This window comes from Camellia sinensis, chromosome 5 (assembly GCF_055761805.1).
Source record: "Camellia sinensis isolate YWXY chromosome 5, ASM5576180v1, whole genome shotgun sequence".
NCBI lineage: Eukaryota > Viridiplantae > Streptophyta > Magnoliopsida > Ericales > Theaceae > Camellia > Camellia sinensis.
This window is the reverse complement of record NC_138965.1, coordinates 195,228,198-195,240,948: the sequence shown is the minus strand read 5'-3', so window position 1 is coordinate 195,240,948 and position 12,751 is coordinate 195,228,198. Positions and strand designations below refer to the sequence as shown.

The following is a 12,751-nucleotide window of genomic DNA, read 5'->3' as shown; positions in this document are numbered from 1 at the left end:
TTGCAATTATTTTCCTCGACGTCAAGGTCAACATGTTTGCCACTTCCAGTAGGGATGTTGTCCCCAACCTTCTCTTTTTGTCCATCATTGGCCATCTATTCTCCTTTCTTTCCCACAAACGACGCCAAATTGTGTGTGTCAATTTCCGACCACACTATCAAACAGGTACTCAGCTGAAGAATACCAGCGGAATAGATTAAGCTCGAACGACCTGTCACAGAAAGATAAGATTCCGACGGTGGTTTATCTACCCGAGGGCACTCCGACGATCAAGTCAGTTATCTCTCAAAGATAGCCAAAGTTCTTAACTCACTATTCAGAATATAAAAAGCGTACATTAGATCCACGAGGGTGCCTTACTTTTATAACCAACACTGACCTGATCCCTATAGAAGCCTAACTTCAATGGACTTTGGCTCAATGTCTATCCAAGACTCTCAAATAGATAAAAATAAACTCCCTAAGAGTTTTATCCTTATCCAGGCTGAAGTCCTTCCTCATTTTAGGACTCTTGAAACTTATCCACTCATTTCAGATTCTGGTATCTCCGTAGATAACCTCGGCCTAGCCGAGATTACCTCGGCGTCAAGTCAAGGACACGTGGCACCTTGGCTGGTATTTCGGTGCCACCTTGGCCACGTGTTGCTATCCAAAAAATATGTCCACACAGTATGGGTATTTTGTCTAATTCATAGCCTGATTCACAATCGATACTATCAAATGGGCTATTATAAAAACTTTTTGCGATTAGTGATTTAAATATTTCATGACAACGTGGCCTAATTCATCATATTGCTACACTGCGACCAATATTCAATTTGTGACACTTTAAAACCTTGAGATGTAGACATCAATTTCTAAAGGCTACTAGAATGTATATGATTTGTTTGCATTGATGAAATTTATTGCTAAGTTCATCTTACTAGAATCGATTTCCTTCTACAGGGAAGCATATGCTTGTTCAAAGGAAGAAGACATGGATACGAGTTGTTGCTGCAACTGTATCCAATATGTCCAACCGAGAATGTTAGATCCCAATGACATATATCAACAATTTCATATCGTTCCTTACCATAGAGGTGGTCAATTTTATGCCAACTCAATTGCGCCAGATGGGATTCCTCCAAACTTCTTGAGAAGAAAATGGTGGTGCATTCGTACTCAAACCCCCCAAAACTACCAACTTGGTGAAGCACTAGGCATCAACACTGCCCTCCGTGATCGCCTTTTATCATTCGATCTCCCATTATTCCTACTAGAGTTCAGAAGCCATTGTTGTAGGGAAGTAGTATTGTCCTTTCATGTTTATCAAAGATGGAACATCGAGAGATCAGATGAAAAAGTCAATGTTTTATGAGATGACACTTGAGCAAAGATGAGAGCAAATATTCCTTGTGAAAATGGTTATAATCAAGGGAATGTTGTGTTTGTGGATGTTGCAGTCCAAACAGAAATAGTCACTGTAGGGGGCAGAGAAGCAGTGTGGGATGAGAATAGAGTGGCCGATGGGGTGAATTGGTTTACGAGCTTTGTTGGTGTAGGAGAAGAAGTGAATATTGGGTTGAGCTCGCTAATTGTTGACAGAATGAAATGGGAGCAAGAGAGAGGAGGGTGGCTTGGCGGCGAAAAAAGGCAAGTTAGTGTGAATAAAACAGAGAATGTACGGATTGGTGTTGGTGGGTGGAGTAGGTTTGGTTGCTATGTGCTGGTTGAGAGGTTTGTGTTGAAAAGAATGGATAAAAGTGTGGTATTAACCTATGATTTCAAGCACACTCATGTGATTAGGAGCAAATGGGAATGAAAAGGTGGCGTTTGGTAACACTTACGTTTTCAGTTTTCTGTTTATATTTACAAAAATTTAAAAAACTTAAATAAAAACTTGTTTGGTAAATTTTTTGATTTATAAATCAGTGGTCTCAGTTTATAAATTTGGCCAAAAAATGTGTTTCTGTTTTGAGTTTTGAGTTTTTTTTTTTAACCACCCAACACTAGCCACCACCTCGCCACCATTTTCTACCACCGTCTTTCGCCGCTACCACCCACCACCCACCCTCAACCACTACCCACCACAGGCCACCACCACCCACCAACCATCAACCTGCCACTCACCACCAACCACCAACCACCCACCTGCCACCCACTTGCCACCATCATCACCCACCACCCACCTGCCATCCACCGGCCACCACCCACCACCCGCTACCTACTTGCCACCACCACTCACCACCCACCTGCCACCACCTGCCACCACCAGCCACACACCACCACTAGCCACCTGCTACTCACCCACCACATACCATCCACCACCCACCACCACCACCACCACCACCATCACCCACCCGCCACTCACCTGCCACCACCACCCACCACCCATCACCACCACCACCACCACCACCACCCACTCGCTACCACCCACCACTCGCCACCGTCACCCACCCACCTACCATCACCACCCACCACCCACCACCACCCGTCACCACCACCACCACCCACTCGCTACCACCCACCACTCACCCGCCACCGTCACCCACCCACCCACCTACCACCACCCACCCGCCACCTACCGCCACCACCACCCACCTGCCACCACCCACCACCACCTGCTATCCACCACCCACCTGCCACCACTACCTACCACCACCACCCGCTGCCACCACCACCACCCACTCGCTACCACCCGCCACCGTCACCCGCCCACCCACCACCACCACCACCACCCACCCGCCAGCACCAGCTACCCACCACCCACCGTCACCACTTTTCACCACCGTCTTCCGCCGCTACTTGCCATTTCTCACTCTTTTTTATATTTTTAAATTTTTTTAAATATTTTGTCAATTACCAAACGCGTTTGTAGTTTATGTTTTTCTAAAAATAAACAAAAATCAGTTTGTAAAATTTTTGTAAATATAAACTGAAAACGTAAACGTTACCAAACACACCGGAACTCTAAAAAACTTTAATTATCCTGATATTGTGTGTAGGTCCTATAGTTTGATTCTATACTTGTATTTGGATTGGGAATTAGAAAATGTATACTTGTGGCACATTACTGGTCCAAAAAAATAAAATAAAATAAATTAAAAATAAAAAATAACTATTGGCACATTACTAATTTTTTTATATTTTTTGCCTTTATGTTTTACTAATGAGGAAATATCATTTTGTCTTCCTAAATTATCACTCAAAAATCAATTTAACCATTATTCTTTTAATAATATCAATTTTGCACTTAAACTATTTGATTTTAAATCAATTTTACCTCTGTCATTAGCTGCCGTTTATATCAAACAAAAATTGCTGACGTAACACCGAAATTTCATTTGAAATTTTATTTTACCTATCAAACTATTACTAAAATATCAATTAAACTCTCAAATTTCATTTTATTTAGGAGTGTAATTGATATTTTGGGAATAGTTTTGTAGTAAATAAAATTTCAAGTCATGTTTCGGCGTTACACCAACAACTTCTGTTTAATCATAGACAGTAATTGACGATGGGGTAAAATTGATGCAAAATCAAGGCCTCATTTGGGAACTTGACGATTTCAATTAACTTTTTTGTTATTTTATCAGATGAAAAATAGTATTGTTTTGGATGATTTATGAATTTTTTTGTAATTGAATAGATAGTTGTGAGAGAAAAAGTGATTGAATGATGTGTAAAATATGATATATTATCTTATTGATTTTTATTTAGTTTTGGTCTTTTCGGCTATTTTAGCCAAAAAAATTTATTGCCAAACCCCTGCAAATAATTTAGGTGTAAAATTATGAATATTATCAAAGGAGCAGGAATTGAATTAATTTTTGAATAATAATTTAGTGGATAAAATGATATTTTTTCTTTATTAATTATATTAAAACACGTATTTTTGTTTTGACACATTATTGATGACAAAATTAAAATAATTATAATTATAATTATTATGAAAATAATTAAAAATTATTTGATTATAAATTTCTTTTTTCATAATTTAAAATATTTTTTAAATTTTTATTTAATATTAATATTATTTTTAAAATATTTAAGTGATACCGTGCATTGGACAGATGGGATGGATAGTAACATATACGGAAAATGTCGATATATGTATGTCCGGCCGACGGTTAAAACAAAGCCACACACGTGGCACACATAGACGGCGAACTGTTATGGATCCACCACGCAATAAAGATTAGATTAGAGTCTATATTATTTATAAAAAAAATTAAATTAATTTAATAATTAAAATAAATTTAATTTATTACCTTTATTATAAAAAAAAAATAGATAATTTGTTTTTAAATCCACATTTATAGTTTATTTTTTTATAGACAAATACGATAAATTAAATATGTTATAATTATTAAATTGATTTAATTTTTTATTTATTTATAAATTCTACAAACTGAAAAACACTCTCTAATTCAAATTTTAAATTAGAGAAAATCTCATCTCTTAAACTATCAGTAAAACTTCCAGTCCGAGAAATATTGCTAGAAAACTTGTCCATAATTGAAAAATGTGATCAAAATAAGAGAGTGGTTATTGGAGGCTCTTAGAGCACGACTAGGTGGTGCTCTAAAGTGTTGTGATTGGTGGAGAAAGTAAGATTTATGATTTTGTATTAGGTGATTGAGAAATATGAGAAAGTATAGTGTATGATGATTAGTGAAGGAATATGAACATATGCTGCTCCAAGAATATTAAATAATTTTTTCACCATATGAGTGTTTTGTGGGTACATGTAAAAATTAAATTTAGACTACACATTGATATTTGTCAGTATATAGGGTTTAACTTTTCTCAAGTTGAAATCTTAATTTGAGAAAATTTGAGAGGGTTTGGTGGGGTTCACCACGAGTCTTATTTTAATGATTCGAATTATTTATTTTGTAAGGCTCTCAGCGTATGTTATCTATGAAAAAAATTAGGTTAACCCAATAATCCTAACTTTTTTTATTTTAATGTATTTGTCTCCAAAATAAGAAATGATAAGTATGTTTTTAAAAATAAATCATTCATTTTTTTAGAAATACATAAGATAAAATGAAAAGGTTACGATTATTCAAATCGATCTAATTTTTTTTTATGTATAATATACATAGAGAATCTTATAAAATAAATAGTTCGGATTATCAAACGGAACCCGTACTGAGTCCCACAGAATCCTCAAGTTCTCTCAAATTAAGATTTGAACTTGAAAGTAAGTCAACCTAATTTAAATCATTGAAACGAACAAGTCTTACAAATCGCTCAATTTTTTTAAATTGAGATTTGAATTTCAAAAATTGCTCAACCCTTATCAATAAAATTTCTAAAGTGAGTCGATTAGCAAGTTAATTGATTTTGAACGTATGCGTCAACTTGACAACTTTCAACATATTTTAATTTTGGATTTGGTTAAAATTCTTTATATATAGACATAACAAACATAAAGAGAGAAGTTTTTTTTTCTTTTGGACACAGAGATGTATGTAACAAGGTTGCTTTCCCACATCCAGAGATCTCCGGAATCTCTTTCATTGCCACCAGATGCCCCAAATTCAGGTTACTTGGTGATCCAAGACAAAGAATCAAAGGCTACTACCTTTTTCGGATTTTTGAATGTGAAGGACCTGCCTTTGCCTCAGAACAAGGAGTTGCATGTTAACTACTTATCTGATGATGAAGAAACAACCTTTGTTCCAGTTGTTAATAAACCCTTGTCTTCCAAGTTCCAATCTCTATTATGCATTAAAGCCCCATGGGTCTCACAAAGGGTATGTATCCTAAATCAAACTTCTTGACTTTTGTGTTTCATTTTATTGCATGCCAAATCCATACTTGGACTTCCCCATGAAATAATAAAATAAAATTCAGATTGTCATGAAATTTATAACATGAATGTTAAGAGATTTATTTAAAATACGACTTATTTCTTATAATTTTAAAAATTACATTGTATCCTTTTAAATTGTAATTGCATGAAAAATAATTTCTTTTACTAATAAGTTATTAAATTAATTATCAGTTTTCAATTATGTGACAAATATATTTTAATTAACAATTCTGGTAAGTTTATTGTTGTATAAGCAAGTAGTTCAAAAAAAAAAATTTTTTTTTTTGATTAATTCTATTAAATAAAAAATTCTGACAATAGAGTCTTTATAATTTTCAAAGTCAAATAGGGCAATTTGTATTTTAAGTAAATTTCAAGGGTGTATTTGTAATTTATCCTATATGTACTCATAAAAATGAACGATAAATATAATTTAAAAAATGTAATATTTAAAAAAATGAATGTGATAAAATTATATGATTATGATTATGATTATGATTATTGAATCAATATGTTTTTTTAAGATGATCAACTCACAAAAAGTTACAAAATAAACGATTTATATAGTTAAAGTAAAACCCATGATAAACTTCACAGATCTAAGCATGACCCTCCAATTTGTTGTGTCGACCGGATAAAACTCATTCCCTAATTTTATAGCTTTGAGAAATTAAGGTGTTATCATGGTCAAGCAGAGCTTTGGCCAAGACCTATCCAAGTAGAAGTGTACAATCATACATTGCAGTCCATAATTAAGACCAATATTGATTTTTTTAAAAAAAATTAGGACGTTTGTAGAGGGTGTGTTTGGACTGGAATTTGCAGAGAGAAAGAAAAAGTGAATAATATAGAAAATAATTTTTGTTCATTTTTTCCTTTTGTTTTCATTTTGCTTCACAATTTTTTCCCTAAATTCAAAGACCTAAAAAACAATTTTAAGGTATTTTATAAACAATATAAAATCCAACTTGCCCAAAATAGGAGAAATGTTTTTTTCTGTGCATTAATTTGTACCATAATTTTAAATATAAACCGATATATAATAATTTTTTAGACTCCCAACACTTATAGGTAAAAATTGTATATCTATAAGTCAATTTGCAATACATATTGATATTTTGTCTAATTAACAGCCTGATTCACAACCGATGCTATCGAATGGGCTATTATAAAACCTTATTGTGACCAGTGATTTAAAAATTTTATGATAATGATCACCTAATTCATTATATCGGGCAATATTTGTTTTTGTGATACTTTAAAACCTTGAGATGTAGATAATCAATTTCTAAAGGCTACTAGCATGTTTATGATTAGTTTGAATGGAGAATTTATTGATAGGTTTGTCTTACAAGTATTGGATTGCCTTTCATAGGGAATCATATGCTTGTTCAAAGGAAGAAGACATGAATAGTAGTTGTTGTTGGGGTAACTACATCCAAGATGTTGAACTGAGACCATTAGATCCCGATGACAGATATCAGTAATCTTATATCATTCCTTACGAAAGAAGCCTCAACAATGGTGGTGCATTTTTTGCGACATCAATTGCACCAGATGGTTTTCCTCCACGCCTTTTGAGAAGAGAAGGGTGGCACATTTTGACTAAAACCCCCCGAAACTATGAACTAGGTGAAGCACTAGGCATCAACACTACCCTCCGAGCTCACCTTCCAGCTTTTTATTTTCCACCATCTTGTAGGAGCTTGGAAGCCATTATTGTAGGGAAGTGGTGTTGTCCTTTTATGTTTATCAAAGACGAAACACTGAGAGATGAGATGATGTTGGTAAAAATACCAAAAAAATTATATTTTATTGATAAATAATGTAAAGAAAATGAGATATAAATAGATCAAGTTGAGGCATGAATATTTCGTTTTCTTTAAGAAGATCAAGCCCACTGCGGTAGGAAGAACCCAAATACTGATACAGCAGTCACGAAAACTATGACTTGTCCCCTCTAGGATACAACAATCCGACCATTTGCCGTATAGTTCAGGCCAACTCTGCACAAGATGGTGAACCCAAAACTCTACCAAGAAAAACACCATTCTTTGCTAATAATCTCTCAAGTATAAACAATAGTTGGTGTAGAAAAGAATAGATGAGATGAACTATTTATAGACCACTAGAACCTTACAATTTACACTAAAAAATAATAATGACCATTCACTACAAGAAGTCGCACTTTTGCCGATAAAAATTTAATCGGCAAAAATCCATTTCTAGTCGTATAAGTTATCGGCGACTAATTTTTTTGGTTGCCACTTTGGTCGTCAATTGAGAATCGACAAAAGTAATTAGCGACTAAAACTTTTGTTAGTCGACAAAAAATTAAATTTGCCGACTAAATTTTTGATCGCTAAATATATCATTATAGCGACTAATTCATTTAGTAGGTAAAACACTTTGATCGCAAAAAGTGATATTTTCCCAACCAAACATTTTAATCGCCAATTGTCACATTCTACGACCAAAAAATTTGGCCACCAATTATCACATTCCACAACCAAAATGTTCGGTCGCCAATTGTGACATTCCACGACCAAAAAATTTGGTCGCCAATTGTGACATTTCACAACCAAACAATTTGGTCGCTGAAAGGAATTTTTGCACCAACATCCAACAAAATAAACCTATAATTCATAATAATCCATTCAATACAATCTGGTCTACTTGATATCTCAACTTCAACACGAATATGTGCATTGCATACCCGAAAATACCATAAAGAGACGTGGAATAGATTTGAGATTATATATTAACAATTAAACGATGTGTTTAATAACTTCCGGGTTACAATTATGAGAATGTATGCAAACAACTGTTAGGAAATCAGAAAATTGAATTAAATAAATATATAACAGAAGATGAGCATAATGAGATTAAAATGAGGAACCAAAGAAGGAAAGGAATACAGGTAACAAATTGTAATGAGATATGATGTTGATTGTCTCATCAGTATCCTTCTTCTGTACAAGCACACCCTCAACGAAAAGCAGCAACTTCATCCTTGAAGAATTTGAGCAGGTCCTCGATGCTCTCATCTCTACGATCCCTCACGTCTCTCCCTCACACACTTACCTGGAAACATTTAAAAGCATTAGATTGGAGGAATAAAATTCAAACGCTCTGAACAATAGATTGCAAAATCCATAGGAATTCAGGACAAGATTAACACATGAAACAAAAATGAAATAGGAGATTTAATCACAGAATGTTAGATATTTGAACAATCCAGTGAGTATTCTCCAACATATGCTAAATATCATTTGAAGTGTCTATATATCTGTTTAGTTTGGGTCTCAAATCATGATTTCACCATCATATTCCAACCCTCTGTTTGATTATAGTTTTCAAAATATGATTCTAAAACACATTTCAAAACATGTTTGGTAGACTAGAGAGTATATGAATTTTTTGGTCTACCCGGGCAATCCTCCCGAACATTCGGCCAGTCGTCCGGCCGATTGATCAGAACAATACTTCTTTTTTTTTGTTGCAATTTCCACTTGTTATTTGAATATATATATATATATATATATTTTTTGTTTTTGATATTTTTTAAATATAAAGGTTATTTTTTTTAGACCAAAATGACAAATTATTGCAACATGAAGCATCCTCAAATCAAGAATGGATACAAGAAAAATTATCAGATGCAATTTAGACAGACTTAGCTTTCTATGCTGCATTTCAAACAAAAATTGCAGAAAATAAACTACTCTCACAGCCAAGTGATAATAAATTATCATTCAGTATTTGTGATTTATCTAAGTCGATGTTGAACAGCCAGCACATAACCATTATTCTAACACCAAGAAATATATCTACACAACACTGCAATATCCATACACCTTCATTAACAATGCAACCCCACATATAAAACAAGAGAACCAATTATAGTGATACAACAAATTGTGTTCCCTAAGCGCATGATCTGACTAGAAGACTAGAATTCGCTTTATTATTTAGCAAGAGTTCAAACTGGGGGCAGCATGAGTAAGTCTAAATAGTTGGGGGCACCATAGAAACAAAGTGACTAAGGAAAGCCTTGGATATAATTACTCTTGAATGACTAGTAAATGCTTTGAAGATGGAATTCATCAAAAGCCTTTGCACACCATCAAACAGATGTGAATTATAAAAACAAAAGCAAAAACAAAAACAAAAACAAAAAAAAGGGTACATGACACTGACATACCCACAGAAGTGAAAACCATTCATAAAGACCAGTGATGGATATAAACCTTTAAACTGCTTCATTGGGCAACCCATGACCAATTGTGACTGAAATTTTGAGTGCATACAATATGCATCCTTTTTAGTAACACTTTCCTCCAACGAATCTGCATGAACCACCAAAACAGAAACAATATGTAAATAAGTAAAATGATAATACAAAATAAAAGATGGTTAGGGTGCCTCAAGATATTGATGAAAAAAAAACCCTGAGAACACCAAAAGAAGAATTTGATTTCATTGAATTATGACATAAAAAATGGGTTTTCTTTTCTTCATCAAGCTAAGAACACAAGGTTAGTAAAACCACAATTGCATATCAAGTCACCAACCTCCAAGAAAAGAAGGTTATAAGCTTCACATTATTAGTGCAAAACATGCCCTTAGATGTCATAGCTATCTTAATTCATCAATCTTGAATTCTTACGAATTTTGTTGACACCCTTCAACACCACAACCACAACACACAACACCCCACACCAATAATAATAATAATAATGATAATACAATAACCCCCACCACCACATTGATTATGATGAAAATGACAAAGATGATGAAGAAGGCTTGTTAACAAAATCTAAGCAACATCTCAAGAGAATGAATTTCATCATTGGGCAGCGGGCACCGTCAAAGATCAAAAATCTAAAATATATTTTAGAAAACAGAATACTTGTTTAAAAAAAAAATTTAAGATCAACATCAATATCATATCAGTAATTCAATCCCCTTGCTAGCTTACCCAGCAAAATCCACCACTTCAAAAACACTTGTAAAATCCCTCAGATCTCATAGCTATCATAATTCATTGTTGGTTGAAGTCATATGGTTTATCATTAGAAGCCTCTCTCAACTAAATAATAATAATAATAGAAGAAGAAGAAGAAGAAGATGATGATGATGATGGTGGTGGTGGTGGCGGCGGCGGCGGCGGCGATTCTGAAGATGGAAGAGGCATCCAATGAAAACCGAAGTAACCACTCAAGATAATTAGTTATCCATCATTGGGCATCAAAATCATTTCAACTGATTTAAAAGCAAAAACATCAGTATAATTGCAACAAGGAACTACAACCAAAGGAGAAAAAAAAATGACTGATACATGATAGTTTAATATGTCAGATGTAGCTTTCATTAACATTCCAACCCCTTAAAAAAACATAGAACAAGTATAGAGGGAAGCCGAAGAAGCCACACTGCCCAAGGCCACAAATTGTGCCCCCACAACAGCAAGATCTATCTTGTTTTTGAGGGAGTTCAAACTGCAGGCAACATTCAGCTAGCTCTATATAATAGGGTACCAATTGAAACGAAGTGACTGATGAAAGCCCTCATAAAAGGAGAAATTTAAGACCCATGGTACACATACAACCGCATGAATTCAATAATAATAATAAAAGGAGAAATTTAATAATAATAAAAAAAAAAACAGGAAATATATTATACATGCACGTAAAAGGATAAATTTAAGACCCATGGTTTAGAGATAGAAAAATTAAAAATAATAAACATAGATATTGTCTTTCTTGCAGATCTACAGAAAACAGAAGCTGAACTGATAGGAAGGCAAAGAAAAAATTGAAGGATAACGAGATGCTACAAGTATAACAATGTATGCAAAAATAGGTGTAGATACAAACTCACCAGAGAAAGAAGCTACAAGATCTCGAGTCTCTTGACTCCAATTGAACCTACGATTTGTTCACCCAATTGAACATAACAATCCATCCCTCAACTTTTTCCTCACCCAATCCAGAGATTTCGACCCAAACTCACCTTCCTCCCCACTCACCCCTCTCACTTGGTCCATCGATCCAAAATCGATGAAGAAATTCGACGCCCAATTCTTGGTTTCTACACCTCGTTAAACGATCGCACTAAGGGCATTATCAAGGATGTTGGATCTCTGTTGTTAGGAGTCGCTTGTGGCGCCATCACTGCCAGAACTCTTTACTTGATCTGGTCTCTTTTCGCTAATCCCAACAGCTTCGAATTCCGTGATTCAGATGATGGTGCTGATGATGTGAGGATGGGCTATATCGCTGTTCCTGCTGCCGAGACCCGGGCGGTGGTGAAGTAACTGGTTTGAGCGTGGTGTGGATTTGTGTGACGTTACTCTAGTGAGTGCGCTTTATTAAAGAAAAAATAATACTTTGTGCGTTGCCCTCCCAACAGAGAGAGAGAGAGACGGTGTGTATCTACATGTGCGAATACATATATGTATGTGCAAAATATTTTGGTCGTGAATTAATTTTATAATGGCCATTACATCCTTCACGACTGAATATTTTGGTCGTGAATTAATTTTATAACTCTTTTTAAAATTTAAAAAGTTTTCTTCAAATATTTTTATTATTTCATGATTAAATATTTTTTTAGTTGTTAAAAATAACTTTTAGCAATCTAATTTTTTTTTGGTCGTTAAAGATAAAAAATAAATTTTTGGTGACTCAACTTTTGGATGTCAAAAATAAAAAATAAATTTTTGTTTTTCATTCGACGACTAAATAATTTTACGATCATACTACGTAGCTCGAATGTCGCGGCTCGAAACGCGGCTCGACATCAAAACGATGTCGTTTTGGTGTCGATTTTGTTTTTTTTTTTGTTTTTGTTTTTTTTTTTTTCTTCCTTCCCTGGTTTTGCAGAACGAAGAAGAAGAAGAAAGAAGGGAGAAGAAGAGAAGGGAGGAGGAGGAGGAGGAGG

General features: G+C 34.5%; 1 protein-coding gene and 1 long non-coding RNA gene across 2 annotated transcripts; one reads left to right on the top strand and one right to left on the bottom strand.

Annotated features, from left to right (window-relative positions):
• Positions 1-1,375: 1,375 nt before the first annotated feature.
• LOC114266826 (uncharacterized) lies at positions 1,376-1,801 on the top strand. The gene has a single exon (XM_028207762.2). It carries the CDS (start codon positions 1,376-1,378, stop codon positions 1,799-1,801), a length of 426 nt encoding a protein of 141 aa, XP_028063563.2.
• A 6,739-nt stretch (positions 1,802-8,540) lies between these two features.
• On the bottom strand, positions 8,541-12,159 carry LOC114266820 (uncharacterized). The gene is made up of 3 exons (XR_003630780.2): positions 11,690-12,159; positions 10,057-10,155; positions 8,541-8,890 (listed from the first exon to the last, which is right to left on the bottom strand). It is a non-coding gene; the product is annotated as an uncharacterized LOC114266820 (long non-coding RNA).
• Between the last annotated feature and the right edge of the window lie 592 nt (positions 12,160-12,751).